The sequence below is a fragment of the Diabrotica virgifera genome, chromosome 7 (genome assembly GCF_917563875.1).
Source record: "Diabrotica virgifera virgifera chromosome 7, PGI_DIABVI_V3a".
NCBI lineage: Eukaryota > Metazoa > Arthropoda > Insecta > Coleoptera > Chrysomelidae > Diabrotica > Diabrotica virgifera.
The window spans coordinates 95,409,977-95,429,596 of record NC_065449.1 but is presented as its reverse complement, the minus strand read 5'-3'; the positions used below and the strand labels follow the sequence as shown (position 1 = coordinate 95,429,596).

The window sequence follows — 19,620 nt, the reverse complement described above, 5'->3', positions numbered from 1 at the left end:
CTTCTCGTACGAAGAGTCGCAGAGAAAACAAATGATGTTGGTCGCCTCAGAAAATCGTATGAGTTCGTAGGAATTCGTAAGAAATATTTGTAAGTAATGTAACCGGGCATATAACATTGTACGCATTTGTTTCGTTCTGATGATTTCGTACGTATTCTTACGAATACGTACGATCGGTTTTTCGTACGAACTCACATCCAATGTAACCGTCGCCGCCTTAGGAGCCAGAGTTGCTAAATTGAATGAACATTAATATACTCAGTGACATTAGAAGTGTTACACCCAGAAGGAATAATTTCTGGAACTTCATTTTTTGGCAACATGGTACATTTTCATCAAGAATGAAACGATAACATTGGCAAGACATTTTATTGACGTAATCAAAAAAATTAATAATGTGTTTGGCGACCCCCTAGTTGAACGTTGAATACACTCCTGTACACGTCTAGGCATTGACAAAATGAGATGATCGATGTCTGCTTGTGGCACCTTGTTCTCAGCAACTTGAATTTCGTGGATTAACTGTGTCAGAGTCTGTGGAGAATGGTGCAAAGTGGACAGTCTCCTCCCCATCCTATCCCACACATGTTCGATAGGATTTAAACCCAGTGAACGGAGTAGCCACGGCAAAAAATTAATGCCAGCTTCTTGAAGAAAGTCCATAGCTCGACGACCAATATGGGGACGCGCGTTGTCTTCCTGAAAAAGGGCGTTTCGACGGCCGTCTAGATAAGGCAGTAAAGTGGTTTGTAAAGTCATCAGTACAACGCGCATCTGTCATACTGCCTCGAATAAACAAAAATGGTGATCGGTTACCATAGGCAATAACCCCCCAAACCATTACTCCAACTGTCCTGTGTAGATACCTCTCAACAGCAAACTCGATATCTCGTCGCTCTCCACGGCGGCGTCTTATCATCTTACGACCATCAAGCATACCTAAACAAAATCTAGATTCATCGCTGAATGCTGTATTATGCCATTTTGCCACCTAATGCCGGCGTTCTCTGCACCAGTTCAAACGTTGATGACAGTGGTCGGCAGTCAAAGGAAGCACTCGTCGTGGTCGGAATGAAACCAGTTCAATGACTCGAATGCTACGGTGTAGGGTACGTATAGTATCAAGTCTACCTTCTACTCCTAACCATTGGTCAGCGATTTGACGCTTAGTAGCAAAACGATCTCGCAGAGCCAGGAATCTAAAGAGCTTATCTTGACGCCCTGTGGTACGCCTCGGTTGACCAGTTGGTCTTCTTCGTGTTCCTCTACCTTCGTTTGTTCACACACGACACACTCGGATAACTGTCATTGTTGTACAATTAACACGACACGACCAATTTCGCGATACGACAAACCCATATCTCTATAGGCAATAATTCTACCCCTGTCAAAATCGCTAAAATGGTGGTAATTTTGGTGTCTTCGAACTCGAGGCATATTCTTGCACTGAATACAATTAGCCTGAGGAATAATAACTAAAAATTTCTGTACCAACCGGTCTTCATAAATTGGTCTTTTCACAAAAAAATTTAAAGATAAAACTTTATTTTTACAAAAACTATAGATAAAACATTGATATTGTTATTATAGCATGCTTTAAATGATTCCTTCAACACTTCTAATGTCACTGAGTATAATTTCCAGAATTAGTCGTTTTCTTTTGACAAGAGTGTTCGTGTTCGCAGAGACCCTACCCTGTATAAATACAAACACATTTAAACTGCTTATTATTAGCAAGAACTAAAAACTAAAACATTTAAGGTTGTTTTATATCGCTCGCAAGAATATCATAGTTTCTTTAATTAGAGAAATATGATAGTGATAACAAAAGTATATAACAATGGTAAATAATAATGATAAAAAGCGTAACAGTGTTGTGCTATACGTGTTTTCTATAATTCTACATACATACAATTAACCCTTAAAAAAGTACATAACAATAAAAGTACAAACACGTGTTTCCTGGTTATAATTACCATGCCGTAAATCCGCCAAGAGAGCATTAAGATATAAAAAAAATTAATAAAAATCCTTAATAAAAGGTATATTTATTTAAAAATCCCTTAAAGGGCCACATCTATCAAAGAACGTTTTCGATCTACATAGATTACCATCAGTGTTGTTTCAGGCAAATCACATGCTGAGTCTTCAAAAATACATGAGTAAAAATCATTTAAATGTTAACAAAACATGTTACAGTTACATTATTATTACGAAATCCAAGTTATGGATAAAAATCGCTAAGGATATGGCCTTTGACATCCTATGACTCCCTATATACTCCAGGGTAATAAGCTAGAAATAGACCATGTTCGGGACACTCAAAGATCCAGGTAGCTGATTAACTGGTATCTATTTTTTAGTTATCGACGTTATTGTAGACCTATATGAAGAAAACCTACCTGTTTCCTGCCTAGTGTGCGCGTCCATTTTTTAATTATTAACAATTTAGTTCAAAAATCGCGATTTTTTTTCGATTTTTTGCACTCCATTCAAAAGCTAAACAGTTGACATAAAACTACAAAATTTAATTTTTTAGAACATTGAAAAACCTTCAAAATGCCGATTTTTTAAAGTTAAAAAGTTAATTTGTTGCTTCGTAAATTGCAAAATAAATAAAAATCGATATTTGTTAATAACTTTTACTAAATTTAACCTAGAATTTTAGGGTTTCACCCAAAGTTGCATATTGGGGTACTTACAAACCCTCAAAATTTGAGACCGTTCCAATAATTAGTTTAAGAGTTATTCTAATTGTTTATCCCAGAGACCTCTATTTTACAATAACATAAGATAGAAAATAATGAAGATATGGCAATTCTGCGTATGCCAAATGAAAGTAGAAAACTGATGCTATCAAAATGTAGTAAAAAAACATAAAGAAATTATCTAATGTTGTCAAAAATCCTAATGCCAAATTTTTGAAATTTTGTAGTTTATAAACATTTAGAATAACTTTAAAAATATTGTCCGTAGACAAAATCATTTTACATATTAGAAAAGCTGGTATTATACACGAATTTTTAAAAATGTAGTTCAATTGGTGACTAGTCGTGAAGTGAAGGGGGAGCTGGGAGCCCACAAATGCATGAGTTCAAAAACTAAAAAAGGCAACTTAAAACTACTATCATTTTCTATATCTCGGGATCTACTGAATATATTTTCATCGTTCTTTTTTTTTAATTTGCATGTAATTTTTCTGTACATTACAAATATGCAATTTGTCGAGACATTAATTAATTAATAGACAGTCTAATTTGTTTAAACAATTTTTGAAAAATAATTTTTTCCCAAAAATCCATGATTTTAATCATACTATTGTTATCAATCATAGAAAAAGTTAAGGTATACTTTAATAAATAAATTATCTTCAATAAATAATTACAGTAGAGCGGCGATTATCCGAACGTCGATCAACCGAACGACCGGTTATCCGAACTCCCACGCCCCGCACTCGAGTACTGAGCAAGCGTTAGTAATTATGCAAAAATATGTTGTTGCAAAGACTGCATTTTTTTGTTTAATTGCTATTTGTTATTATCAAGGTATAAAGAAATATACAGTTATACAGGGTGTTTCATTAATAATTGTCCATATAGTAACTGGAGAAACCTTAGCACAAAATACGAAGATTTAACCTAAAACACTTAAATAAAATGTGGATCCTTACTGAGTTACAGGGTGTTTTAGCTAAAAATTTAAAAATTATTTTTGTTTAGTATTTTAAAACTATTCGACGTATCCTTTTCATACTTAGGAGAAAGTGCGACTACTAGATACCCTACTAAATTATGATAAACAAACGTTTCTAGCTACTACCAGATGCGTACGACAGGGGATGGTGAATGGTTGACCCTTCTCAAATTCTACGCCACTGGAGGAATTACTATTTTAGTGCCATTTTTAGATTCTCCAATACTTTCTACGTAAATAATATACTCTTCATTGGTAACGATTAAGTCATTAGTTTTCGAGATATTTGAAGTTAAATATGAAACGGCACAGTTGTTTTGATTAATTTATGATATTTTTAGGTAAAATTGTGGCTTATTTCCTATTTGAATATACTTGATTATAAAAATGCCACAAGAAAATAGCTTCAGAACAAAATTTATGATATGATTCATATGATTAAAATTTAAAAATTATTTGTACCCAGTACTTTAAAACTATTTGGCGTATCCTTATCATACTTGGCAGAAAGTGTAAGTACTGTACACCCTACTAAATTAAGATAAATAAACGTTTCTAGCTACTAACAGAGGCGTACGATAGGGGATAGTGGCTGGTTGATCCTTCCCAATTCTACGCCACTGACAAAATTGCTATTTTAGTGTAATTTTTTGATTTTGCAATACTTTTTATGTAAATAATATACTCTTCTTGCACTTGTGGATAAATATGTATGACAATCTCAATATAGTTCGATTATCCGAACAAATCGGTTTTCCGAACACCCATGTCCCCCAATTAGTTCGGATAATCGACGCTCTGCTCTATCTAATAAAAATCATTTATTTATTAAAGTGTACTTTAACTTTTTCTATGATCATTAATGATACTATGATTAAAAAAATTGATTTTTGCAAAAAAAAATATTTTTTCAAAAATTGTTTTAACAAATTAGACTGTTTATTGATTAATAAATTTATAAACAAATTGCATATTTGTAATGTACGTAGAAATTACATACAAATTAAAAAAAGAAAGATCAAAATCCATTGAGTTGATCCGGAGATACAGAAAATTATATTCGTTTGAAATTGCTTTTCGGTATTTTAACTCGGTGGATTTGTAGGTAATTTAGTAATCGTTTGAACTACATTTTTGAAAAATCGTAGAGGGTGCTGTGAAGGTACAATGTTTGTGCAAATTCTTTAAGAAAAAATACAAATCCCATTCTTTAAAATGGAATTGATAAGATTCCTTAATTATTATAAACAAATTAGCTGTGAATTAAAAAAAACATATGGCTAACTTTTTCCCAAATGAACCCAGGCTAAATTTTTGAAGTTATACTTCTTTACGCGCGATATGAGGGTGAATTTTTATATGTTAAGACCTACGATCCCGGCGCATGCGCATTATAACTTTGTTCTGATTGGATGTTCAAAGGACATGTCAAAAATTATCCAATATGGCAGCTGTAGCGCAGCTGTGGTTTGGACGGTTGACGGTTTGGTTATGTATGGTTGTTGCGTTTTAAAATTTGTGGGAAGAGAAACAACAAAGGTTAGTTACTGCCTTTTTAAATAGTTTTCATATTATATTTTTGAAGTTATACTTCAAAATGTTTTAATTTATGTATGTATCAGTCCAGAAAAGGTGTGGAAAGAATATATTAGTGTTTTTAAATATATTTTTCTACAAACGTGTTAAAAATGCAGTTTTTAGGACTCCATAGGAGCGTTAAAAATGCCACTTTAAGGCACTAGTGCTTTAAAAATTTTAAGGCACTGCAGTTAAAAGTGAATTGTCAAATTGTGAAACGTCAAAATATTTATATTTCATTTATTAACATTAATATTAATAATACAACTTGTGCAATTTGAAAAAGGTGGTTTAAAAGGTTTTTTATTATAATTTTGTGTCTTTGGATTTGTCTTCCTTGGGCGTAAAATAATAAAACATCTATTTTTATATTTCACTTGTCACCGTGATGTATAATTATGTATATCTGAAAGGTAACTAGCATGCGGCTTGATGGCCTTGTTGGTAGAGCATTGGACCAGAGATAAAAAAATCGCGAGATTGCGGGTTCAAATCCCGGACGATTCATATTTTTTTCTTTTTTTTTAATATTTGGCATTGTTAAGTTTTGGTTCATTTTTGGTAATTATTGTTAATTTTTTGTATTGTAACTGTTAAGTAGGTATATTTATTTCGTTGAAATTATATTCTAATAGAAGTATAACTTCTTACGTGCGTACAAAGTACACACACATTCTATTTTTTTATTTGAAAATTCGTGTTAAGATACTATCTTTTCGAATATACAGTAAAACCTCCGTTAACCGAAACATCGTTTAACCGAAATGGCTGCTTTCATAATTTTGTCAACAAAAAATAAATTAACAAAAAAGCAATAAAATTAAGGAAAATGAACATATTTAGAGTGAGTTTTTAACATAATTTTCTATTTTCTTTTGTGTTTTCTTTTGACAACGATGTTTTGCAGCTATACATCTCCAATACTATCTAATTTGATACAAGAAGAATTCAAAAAACAATGTTATTTTTAACCGAAATTTTTGTTATCCGAAACGGCCTTCCCCCCAATTATTTCGGTTAAGGGAGGTTTTACTGTAATATAAAAAATTGTTTCTACGGACAACATGTTTAAAGTTATTCTAAATGTTGATAAACTACAAAGTTTAAAAAATTTGGCATTAGGATTTTTGACTATATTATTTTTTTTATCTTTTTTTAATACATTTTGATAGTATCAGTTTTCTACTTTCATTTGGCATACTCAGAATTGCCCTATCTTCATTATTTTCTGTTTTATCTTATTGCAAAATAAAGGTCTCTGGGATAAACAAATAGGATAACTCTTAAACTAATTAATAGATCGGTCTCAAATTTTGAAGGTTTTTAAGTACGCCAATACCCAACTTTGGGTGAAACACTAAAGTTCTAAGGGAGTTTTAGTAAAAGTTATTAACAAATAACGATTTTCACGTATTTTGCAGTTTGCGTAGCAACAAATTAACTTTTTAACTTTCAAAAATCGGCATTTTGTGTTCTAAAAAACTGAATTTTGTAATTTTATGTCAACTATTTAGCTTTTGAATGGAGTGCAAAAAATCGAAAAAATCGCGATTTTCGCATTAACTTATTAATAATTAAAAAACGAACATGAACTCTAGGCAGGAAACAGGTAGGTTTTCTTCCTATAGGTCTACAATAACTAAAAAAGTAGTCAGCTACCTGGATCTTTGAGTGTCCCGAGAAAATCCTTATTACTCTGGCTGGACTAACAAGGCACATGGTTGCTTGTTTAAAAGTATGTATTTACATTGTCTTAACAACTCTCAGTTGCTACTCCACCGTCTTAATGTAAACTCTCAAACAAGCAACCCACGTGCCTTGTGGGGAGTGATAGGATGCCAAAGGCCATATTCTTACGGATTTTCATCCATCACTTGGATTTCGCAATAATAATGTAACTGTAACATATTTTGTTAACATTTAAATGATTTTTACCCATGTATTTTTGGTGGCTCAGCAAGTGATTTGCCTGTAACAGCACTGATGGTAATCTATGTAGATCTAAAACGTTCTGTGATTTAGATGTGGACCTTTGAGGGTTTTTTAAGTAAATATATGTCCCTTTAATAAAGGAAACAAAGTAGGAAAACTCGAAGAGGTACCACAAAGTACCTCTTACTTTGTGCTTACTTTGTAGTTACTTTGTGGTACCTCTTCGAGTTTTCCTACTTTGTTTCCTCGAGACCACATTTGAGAAATATGGATACCTACTTCTCTTCATGTGTTTAATAAAGGATTTTTTCATTAATTTTTTTGTGATTAACGGTATATAGCCATAGGCCTGGATCACGCGTATAAAAAAAATTGATTAATAGCAAGCTGAAATTTTGTAAATAGCTTAACGGTGTCTAGTCGGACAAACTTTAATGTATGGGAACACTGGAACAGGGAAAGTTTTAATTGTGGAACAGTTTAAAAATTTGGAACGTCAGATTACTAAAACGTTCCATGTATTTTGTCGGACAGAACATCCAATTGATTTTTTACCCTTTCATTAAACGCTCGTGCAAAAATCAGACTGCTATTACTAACCAACATGATTCCTGTCATTTAACATGTTCTTCGTGTTCCACTCATTAAAATGCCCAGTTGGTGATAAACACCAATCTGATTTTGGCATGAGAGTTTAATGAAATGGTAACAAATCAATTAGTCTAAGGCAAGCCAAGCCGCACACCAAAGAAACATGAAACGAAAAACATGAAACATGAAACGAAAAACATGTTTCATGAAACTAAAACACTGCTAAACAAATCTCAAAGTCCGCCTACCAATGAAACGAGTGTGATTCATGCTCATGACACATTTTTATTTTCGGAGAGTTTCATAAATGGCCGGACGTATATTTGTTTAGCACTGTTTTATTTCCATGAAACGTAATTTACGTTTCATGTTTCTTTGAAGTGCGGCCTGCCTAAAGCTAGTGAACCCTCCAACTAACAGTCGTCCTGTAAGGCTAGAAATTTGACTAGTGATAATTCATAGCACACCAAGGCTAAAAACCATGACCTAGCAGGCATCAGCCGTGCACGTGTATCTACCAGGTGAATCGAAAAGTGCAAATTTAGGGGTTAAAATAAACTTCCTCCTGTAAAGTTTAAATTTAACTATGTGTTTGAGTAAGTCATTTAGAAGAAATGTGTACAATGACAGGCGATTCTGAAGAGCATAAGACCTTCCAGGCGAGGGGAAAGATTAGGGGTTTTTCCTAAAATTATCTTTTTTACAAAGTTTTTTTAGATTTTTTGAATCATTCCAAACAGAAAAGGTCTTTATTGACTTTTCTCTTAGGTTAATAGTTTTTGTTATATAAGCGATCAAAAATTTTGAAAATTGCGAAATCGGCCATTTTGAACCCTAACTAAATCGGACATTTAACTAAAAATTTCAATGTTGCCAAGGTAGGTAGATATTCTTTAAACATTGATTGATGAAATCCCGAAGAGTTTTTTGCAATACAATATCGAAAACCCCTTTGTTTTTTAATTGCTAATCAAGCGGGAGCGACACTGTAGTATAAATGAGGACGTCTGAGTTTGCATAAATTCATTATCTCGAGAATGGGCAAATTTCAAGAGAAATCCTCAGACAGGTCGATTTTTATTTTTAAATTAGGACTTTTTGGCATATATATAATACTAGTGACGTCATCCATTTGGGCGTGATGACGTAATCGATGATTTTTTTAAATGAGAGTAGGAGTTGTGTGATTGTTCATTTGAAAGGTTATTTAATTCTCTATTCAGTAATAGAAACCTTAACATAATTAATTATACAGGGTGTACAAACAATTTTTTTCTTCTTTTTGTCTACATTAATTTAATAAAATTTTTTTTTGTACACCTTGTATAAATAATTATGTTAATGTCTATATTACTGAATAGAAAATTAAATAACCTTTCAAATGAGCTATCCCACAACAGCTACTCTTATTTAAAAAAAATCATCGATTACGTCATCGCGCCCAGACGGATGACGTCACTAGTATTATATATATGCCAAAAAGTCCTAATTTAAGAATAAAAATCGACCTGTCTGAGGATTTCTCTTTAAATTTTCCCTTTCTCGAGATAATGAATGCATGCAAACTCAAACGTCCTCATTTATACTACAGTGTCGCTCCCGCTTGATTAGCAATTTAAAAACAAAGGGGTTTTCGATATTGTATTGCAAAAAACTCTTCGGGATTTCATCAATCAATGTTTAAAGAATATCTACCTACCTTGGTAACATTGAAATTTTTAGTTAAATGTCCGATTTAGAGTTAAAAATGACCGATTTCGCAATTTTCAAAATTTTTAATCGCTTATATAACAAAAACTATTAACTTAAGATAAAAATCACCAAAGACCTTTTCTCTTTGGGATGGTCCAAAAAACCTAAAAAAAACTTTGTTCGATGCAAAAAAAAATAATTTTAGGAAAAACCCATAATCTTTCCCCTCGCCTGGCAAGGTCTTATGCTCTTCAGAATCGCCTGTCATTGTACACATTTCTTCTAAATGACTTACTCAAACACATAGTTAAATTTAAATCACCTGGTAAATACACGTGCACCGCTGAGGCCTGCCAGCTCATGGTTTTTAGCCTTGGTGTGCTATGAATTATTACTAGACAAATTTCTAGCCTTACAGGACGACCGTTAGTCGGAGGGTTCACTAGCTCTTAGACTACATTGGAAGTTCTGTCCGACAAAATACGTGGAACGTTTTCGTAGTCTGCTGTTCCAAATTTTTAACTTGTTCCACAATTAAACTTCCCCTGTTCCAGTGTTCTCATACATCAAAGTTTGTCCGACTAGACACCCTTAAGCTATTAACAAATTTTCAGCTTGCTATTAATCAACTTTTTTTTTTGGTACGCGGGATCCAGGTCTACCAGCTATAGGAAAATTATTCCTTGTGGATTTCATTAAGATATCGATCGGCCATGAAACGACAATGTGAATTTGAGTATTCGCTATTATTATTTATTGGTAAATATGTACATACAATTATTGTTTGGCCACTATCTAGTTCACGTGTTAGAAAAAAAAATGGGACACTGTAAATTTTTTTTAATATTTGTACATAATAAAATATTCTGTTTCATATCTGTATTTAAAATAAATTTAAATTTATTAGATAACAAATTTTGTTGACGAGGTACTACATATTTTGAACTTTACAAATTATTTTTTTATCTTCTTTTATTATTAGAAATTAATAAGTAAGATTTGTGTATCCCAGTTGGAGTAGATTTAATTTAATTTGGTTCTCTCTCTCTCTCTGTCTCTCTCTCTCTCTCTCTCTCTCTCTCTTTCTCTTTCTCTCTCTTTCTCTGGTTATTTGACGATTATTCATGCTGGACGCCAATATTTCATACGAATTTTAAATTGGATACTTCCCATTCCCACTGATATTGCTATGCACTAAACACTTTTTAGTTTTATGTCACTTTAAGGGCCATTAGGCCAGGGCCGGACTAGCTCATAAAAAAGGCGCCAAACTTTGCTCTAAATGGAAGGCGCCAGTCCCCTCTCCTAAGCTTTTTACTTTTATATAACACATTTTTAAATCCTAATACATGTAGGGTAAATCAATAGACATTATTAGTGACTTGAAATAAAATAAACATTATATAATGGAAGTTTTCATGGACTTTCGGCCCTAGGTAATAGCGTAATCTTTCATTCTGCGTTTAAATTTTTCAAAAATACTTATTAGTTTTCTCAGGATTCGAAAAAAATGAATGCATTTATAAATCATTGGCCCGAAATTTTGCGCCTACGCTCTTAATATTATTAATCTACAATATTAATATTTTGTGTAAATAATACAACCCAGTTCATTTTACCATTTTTTAGAACTGAAAGTGGTTCCATTTACACAAAGTGGCACGAGTATGTCAAATGGACGGGGTCGAGTTCGCTCCCAATGGTAAGAATTTTACCTGAACTAAAAAAGGTAGAGTCCGAATTGGCTCCCACAGACAAAATTTATTTTACCTAAACATGTCGAAAATATCACCCAGCGTTGTCACTTCCTTCAAATTTTCTCTTTTTGTTAGAAACAGGTACCTTCCTAGAAATATCTATGGGAAAGGAGGAAGACATAACCCTTCGGTCCTAACTTAACTTTCGGGTATTAGAGTGTAGAGCGCAAACCGGCCGATTTCAGGTAAGAGCGCAAAACGGTCGAGCGCATACCGGCCGACACCGATAATTTGTGTTAAAATTGCCACATATGCCAATGTTGAACTAAAACAAACTCTAAAAGTATTTGTCTAAAAGTATAATTTTCCTATAAAAAGTCTATATCACTATGTAAATTTCCTAAGCAGTATAAATATTACACGATTTGGCAACAATGTTTAATGTTTCCGCGATTATATGAGAGCCTACCCGCATTCATGCGGGAGCCAATTCGTACCCTTCTAAAATATACCTGAACGAAGCGGAGCGAACTCGACTTCACCCTGTCAAATAGTATGATTATGTACCAATCTATTACTTAGTCTCCACTTCAAAGTTGGACTTGTGCCGTTTCGTTGGTTGCTTTTACTTTGGTGATACGTTTAAAATCCGGAAAGGATTTTAAATACGTTTTTAACTTTTAAAACCAACAACCGCAGTGCCGCCGCCATAGCAGGTATCTATCAGGGTCAAACCAGATTTCTGAAACGGGATAGGAGCACCCAGTACAGAAACCGAGATATTATAGCTGTTTATCTTAAGGTATGTCATTCAGAATTACATTATAGATTAGATAATATAGAATTTGACATCCTAGATTCTAAAGTAAGAACTGAAGTAGATAATATAATAGACAAAAAATTTAATACACAGTGTAAAAAACTAAATAATCTAATTGGCAATAGTAAAAAACTCAATACCCATACAACAAATTTTTCACATCATAGTTTTTTCAATAGATTTATAAACTTCACAGATACTGAATTCAATAATAGTGAGATAGAACTTTTAGAGAAAGGATTCAAACACAACTTGTCTCAACATAATAATCAAAAAAATTTAGAATATTTAGGTGTAGAATGTGAAGTAGCGTTAAACAAAACTGCTAAGAACATAGAAAAAAGTATCATTGCAAAATCTATCACTGATGTATGTAGTGAAACTAATAATTCCTGTTACAAAGAAAACCAAATAGCCGTTTCAATTAAAAATAAATCAATAAAACATGACATAATATTTACAAAAGCAGACAAAGGTAACACTACTATTGCTATCGACAAAAGAGACTATAATAACAAAACAACAGAATTTTTAACTAACCAAAACAGTACACCACTAAACAAAGATCCCACAGAAAAATACCGAAAACAAATTAAACTAGCCATTGAAAATTAAAAATCAATACTAAATCCAACAGAACAGAAATACCTTAATATTATGAACCCAAAACCTCCTAAATTATACTCTTTTATCAAACTACACAAACCTGACCACCCAATAAGGCCTGTAGTTTCTTTTTATACAGCTCCGTCATATAAACTTTAAAAAAAACTGTCAGATATTATTACAGAATACACTAAATTTTCAGCTAAATTCACCGTAAAAATACACTAGAACTAGTTAATAAAATACAACATTTTCAATTTCCCAACAACTCCAGACTAATTTCATTTGACGTAAAAAATCTTTTTCCTAGTGTTCCTCCTACAGAAACTTTTGTTTTAGTTAAAAATCTTTTAGACCATAATAGTACAAATCCGATCATTGCATCTGAAATTTTACACCTCCTTGAAATTTGCATAAATCAAGACTATTTTGAATTCAATAATCAAATATACACAAACAACAGTACAGGACTTATTATGGGTAATCCTCTAAGCCCATTACTATCAGATATTTATGAACCAACTTGAAACAACAATTTCTAAACATCCCGTATTTAAACAGTTCTTATATTGGTGGAGATACGTGGATGATATACTAGTATGCTTTATAGGAACTAACAGACAACTTGACCAATTTCTATCATACATTAATTCACTTCATAGTAATATTGAGTTTACAATAGAAACAGAACAGAATAATTCCATAAACTTTCCATATGTAACGATTACCAGACTACACAACAAACATGAGTTCTCCGTATATCATAAACCTACCCATACTGACACAACTACACACAATTCATCATCCCATCCTACACAACACAAATTAGCAGCCTACCATAGCATGATACATAGACTGACAGAAATTCCCATGACAAAAAATAACTTCGAGATAGAACTAAACATCATTAAACAAATAGCAGTAAACAACGGCTATAACGAACAAACAGTTAACAAAATTTTAAATCAAAAACTCCATAAGAAAGCCCTGAAATTAGTGTATCCACCACCACAAAAAGAACCCAGTACCTTCTGCTCTCTCACATATACTGGCAAGATAACAACAAAAATAGCCAGATACATAAAAAAGAAAGGAATAATACCAGCTTTCAGAACTAACAACAACTTAAGCAAATATATTAAGAACAATAAAAGCCGAAAGAAAAAGCAACTACAGAGTGGTGTGTACAAACTAACTTGTGGTGACTGTCCGAAAACGTACATCGGCCAAACTGGCAGAACTTTTGACAAACGGATAGCAGAACACAAAAGGGCTTTCAACAATAGAAAAACAGACACTTCTACATACGCACTTCACCTTCTAGATCATAATCATTCTTTCAATGAAGAGTTTCAAATTCTGCATATCCAAAATAAAAGCCTTAAGCTGTCTTTTTTAGAATCTATGGAAATTAATAAACTGAAAAATACAGATATAATTCTGAATGACCAACTCGAGACAAACAGCTCCCCACTCCTCAACCTCTTCAGTTAGAGACTTAAAAAGGCAAACACATTGTAAATTATATCACTTGAGAAAGGCACTCTGCCGAAACAGCTGTAGTCACATAGTTATAATAAATTTTGTGGAAGTATAGAAAACAAACGTTTTCAGTGTTTTATTGTTAGATGAAATGAACTTCCATCAAGTAACGGTCGAATCCATCAATTATAAATATACAATTTTTTCTTTTTTTTTTACTTCGCACACACCACACCATTTTATTTTTCGATAAAATATGCACTTACTTTTGAGTTATTTGCGAAAAACCACCTGAAAACGTGTTTTTTTGTTAAAAATTAAACATTTTCACTCGCAAATAACTGGAAAAGTACTGAATTAGTGAAACAACTCTATAGAACAAAAGTTGCTTAGAATTAGCAATTTATCCATTTCCGGACTTATTTTAAATGTATGTTTTTTCACCCCCGAGAAAGGGTGACTTTTACCCTTCAAGTAAAAGCAACGAACAACACAAGACCAACTTTGAAGTTAGTAGAACCTGAATCTAAATATTCCTGCAATTTGGTGGTAACACTGAAAATTACACGTTATCGCCGTATTTCTCGTTCATTTACTGGGCTAAAAAAAATTCCAACTAATGATTATGTTATTAATTTACCATTTAATAACTAATTTTGTATTTACTTAATTATTCATATAATTTGGGTTACTCGTTTTAAACAAAGGTATTTAGTAAAGATAATTTCTATTGTTATTGTCTATGCCCGTAAATATCTTAGTAAGCAACGTTGTTTTTTCTACTTTCAGATATTTATGGAGAATGGTATTACCAAGAACTAGATAAAATTATCAACCGATTAGAGGATTGCTGATTGAATCATTCATTATCAATACCGGAGAGGTCAAGGGCTACATCAAGAAAACTAAACACAAGATAGTGGGGATAACTCTAATTACTTTTCAACAGATATTTCTAAACAACCAAAAATTTAACCATTTAGAAATGTGAACAGTGTTTGTGCGTGTGGACAGTTTTCAAAAATGTTCGGTTTCACTAATTCTTATTCTATTTTGTACCTACTGTTTACTATTTCGCTGGGACTTTGCTATGGATTTGTGCTACTGTCCTCTGCAGCGGGCGATTTTAATGAAATTAACGTTTTCGCAAAAGGTGTTTCTTTCAAATACAAACTGCAAAGTACCGTATTATTGAATGAGAAGGGCCTTCGTGGAAAAAGTGTGGGATTTTTCATCAATGGAGAACTTACAGTAGACTCGGTCTGGGAAAATGGAGATCAAAAGCTGTTACGAATGGAGGTAAGATTTTTGCTATACTTTTGGTAACTCAGATATACAGGTAAGTATACTCATCATGGACAAAAATACGGAATATTTATGTTATGACACCATCATTTGAAATAATTACGAAATATCTTGTTAAACTTATTATTGACACAGCTGAGACCAGAATTCAGTTATAATAACCAAATGGACGAAACTTCGTCTACAGAAGAGTTGGCGAGCGGTATGCCAGTTGTAACCTCATAGTCATACAGAGCGTTTGCGCTTGTTCACATTATAAGAATTTTGATCGTGCGATGGTTAAAATCTACATATAGTGGCTCGAGCAATCATATGGAATCTTTCTCCCTTCACCGCTTGAAACGTTCGGAGAAGGGAGAAAGATTCCTTATGATTGCTCGAGCCACTATGTAGATTTTAACCATCGCACGATCAAAATTCTTATAATGTGAAACAGCTCTTAGTTTTGGTGTTGGCGTTATAACGCTACGAAGCGGTTTAGCTTGGGAATAACATACCAAACTTGTGGAGGTGATTGAGCGAATGACATCTGACGTGTACATTAAAAACATTTTAAAAAGATCATGTTTTGCCATTTGCGGGCCATATCGGATATGACAGATTCCCCAATGATAACCCAACGCTCGTTGAGTTATCGTTCCTCGTGTCGCTAGTACAGCGAATAACTTGATGAGGTTGAATTTGAAAATGAGGTTGAATTTGAAAAATTCTATTGGCCACCATATAGCCCGGATTTAAATCCGATCGAGCATGTGGGACACTTTATAATGTCATATTTGGAAAGAAAATCCCGTTCCTATGACAGCGAGATAGCTAAGGACTGCAGCACGAGAAGAATGAAATGCAATTCTACTTAAACAATGAAAAAAATTGCAATTCTACTTAAACTTCTACAATGAAAAATTAAAGGATGATACCGGGGGTGAGAGGGCGCCTTTCCCAGCAAGCTTAAATATGGCATAATGTCTCCCCCTTCAAGTATTATTTGACGTGGTTTTGCGTTTTTTCCAAAAATCAGTGGTTCAAAAGTTTTTTAAGTTGGATAGTTTTATCTGAAGAGCACTGTATATTACAACACTTTTATCAAGTGGGGTGGCTTCTTGTTAAATCATGCTCCTTTCCAACTAAATTGACTTACTGTTCTCCCCTATTCGTCCCTGTTTATTACTATTTCTTCTTAATTCCCTCATTTCTGAGATCTTGCTGTACGCTATCAAACCATCTTTGTCTGGGTCTTCCTTTCCGTCTTTTCGTGATTGTGCCCCGTTTTAGGATCAAGCAGGTCATTTGAAAATACATTTGAGAGTGCACATTGGAGAAAAACCTTACAAGTGTGAAATATGTTTGAAGCAGTCTTCTCAGACAAATTCTTTGAAAAAACATTTGAAGATTCACAGTGGAACAAAAACTTCACAAGCGTGATAAATTTGTTTTAAGAGGCTACAGTAGCGCGTCATCAATACGGAAAACGCGTTCCAAGATTGCTGCTTTAATTTTGAATATTTTGTCGAGATATTTGGCACACATATTCGTAATATAGTACAGAATTGCGGTACAGAGCCCAATTTGAGAAATATGTTAGTATGTATGTGGAAATTATTCTATAATTAAATATAATAATAAAATAACGAGTCTGTACCGCCATTAAGAAGAACAAAAAAATACACTTTCTTCAAATAAACTTTTTTATCCCTTGCCTAGATTTTGTGCCACATTGGAATTATTACTAAAAATCGGTTATCTATAACAAGAAATCGAACTTGACTGACTTGGTAATATTTAGGGCATCTATGAGTATAATAATTTTGTTATCAAAATATTGTGCCTTTGTTTTTGATAGTCCGTCGAAAATAATCGACGTAAAATGCCTCAACTCATCAGATGTAGGTAGCAACCATAGCCTAGTATTATGTAAAATAGAAATCATCATGAAATACTTCACACCCAAGAGGGCAGCATCAACACAAACAAAAATCAGAGTCGAAGGACTAAATACGAAATCCACGGAATACTTATACAGAAAAATAATATCAGAGAAGATTGCTGAGAATGGAATATTAGAAAACGATAACATCGAGAAAGCTGGCAAAAACTCAAAGATAACATAATCAACGCTGCAACAGAATCACTTGGAGAGAGAAAAGTAACGAATACTAACATATTAAAGAAGAAAACCCCATAGTTTAGAGAGGAAGTGAAGATAAAATGTGAAGAAAAGAAGATTTTTTACAATACAGAACAAAACAAACACAACAGGCATACAACCACTACAAACGAATCAAAAACAAAACGAACACTTTAGTGAGACAAATAAAAACGGAACACTCACAGAGTTTCTCAAAACAGATGGAACACGACTTCTACGAAACACGAAAAAAAGTATGGAAAATGATCAGGAGGCAAAGAAAGGAGATGAACGAATTAATAAAAACGAAACACATTCAGAAGGAAACATGGGCAGACACTTCCGATCTCTATTTGCTAAAGGCGACGATAATGAACCTGAAGTTACGACAAACGAAGAAATAAACATTGAGGAGGGAGAGGTAAAGGAAGCATTAAGAAAATTAAGAAATAGAAAATCTCTAGGAGAGGACAGAATATCGAACGAACTTCTAAAGTACGGAGGACAAGATCTAACTAAACAACTATTAAAACTAATACAAAAAATAATAGAACAAAACAGAATACCACAAGAATGGAGATCAAGCATCCTAATACCTCTCTTCAAAAAAGGAGACAAATCAGACCCGGAGAATTACGGAGGGATTAACTTATTAAACACAACATTAAAATTAACAACAAAAGTGATAACAAACAAATTGAATGAAATTATAACATTAGCAAAAGAACAACAAGGTTTTAGGTCGGGAGGTCATGCACTGACGCTATTAGTCCAAGTTGTGGGTGAAAAATAGGTCGATTTCAGGATATAATTCAGGAATTTTTGGAACCTATCAGGTGTTCTAAAGAACGATGTCAGGAATAACTTATACATACTAAAATGTAACCAAAAATTTTGTGTACTTTTTAATTTATGACGTTTTTCATCTGTTAAATTTGCTATGTTTAAATATTTAAAAGTTTTTCTCTAAAATGAATATCCTAAGCTGCAAAATTAAAAATCTTTAAAAATAGGAAATTTAACAAATGAAAAACGTCAAAATGGAAAAGCGCACAAAATTTTTGGTTACATTTTAGTTATTCCTGGAATCGTCATTTACAACACCTGATAGATTTCAAAAATGCCTTAATTATAACACGTTTTTCACCCACAGCCTGGAGTATATATTTAAAATGAGGCAAGTTCAAGAGAAATCGTTGGAATACAACAAACCGGCATATTTCTGTTTCGTGGACCTTAAGAAAGCATTTGACAGGGTCAAATTAAAGGCTGTTATTCATTTGTTATACTCAAGAGAGGTTTCTCTAGGAATAATTACAACGATCGAAAACATCTACCAGAACAACACAATAAAAGTAAAAGTGGAAGATGAACTAACTGACCCAATTGAAGCCGGCAATGGGATAAGACAGGGGGATTCCTTGAGTCCTTTATTGTTCAACCTGAACATGGACGAAATAATAAAAAAAGGAAGAGCTAAAAAAGGATACCAAATGGGAGAAAAACAACTTAAAATAATCTGCTATGCAGACGATGCAATACTAATCCCTCAAAGTGAAGATGATTTACAACGTATGCTGCACCAATTTAACATAACCGCCAGAAAATTTAACATGTTAATTTCCCCAAAAAAAGACAAAAAGCATGGTTATATGTAACAGCAAATCCAACAAGATGTAAATTGGATCTGGAGGGTCGGATAATAGAACTAACTAACTAACTACATTGTTTTGATTTGCTTGTCTTGATAATGTTAAGAAGAAATGCGTACAATGTGATTCCCCGTTTAGGATTTTGTCCTCTTCAGGGTTTGTGGTGAATGTTTAGAGTTGGCAGCAAAAGCAAACAGTCCGAAAAAACACACCGGGGCAAGCGCCGTGTCCTGGTGTTCTTGGATCCTTGGTTATGCCGGACGGTGGTGTCCAGAGGCTAAGAAGTCAACAGAGAAGAAAGTTTGATGGATTGTTGTTGGTTCCATAGACATTTACGTGTACTGTCCGTGCTTTGCTCTCGACCAGTCTCCCTAGAAACCATTGTACAACGACAGGCGAACCTGCGTCCCTCGTGGGCGGTCAGGAGGTGGCTTTGAGCGCAGCGTG

General features: G+C 33.4%; 1 protein-coding gene across 1 annotated transcript in view; it reads left to right on the top strand.

The window, feature by feature from the left end:
- Positions 1-19,620, top strand: part of LOC126887850 (microsomal triacylglycerol transfer protein) — a 188,544-nt gene that overhangs the window by 63,931 nt on the left and 104,993 nt on the right. The window contains exon 2 of the mRNA XM_050655745.1: positions 14,881-15,390. Within this exon, the coding sequence (XP_050511702.1) occupies positions 15,115-15,390 (276 nt within the window). The 5' untranslated portion in view covers positions 14,881-15,114. The remainder of the gene's footprint in view (positions 1-14,880; positions 15,391-19,620) is intronic.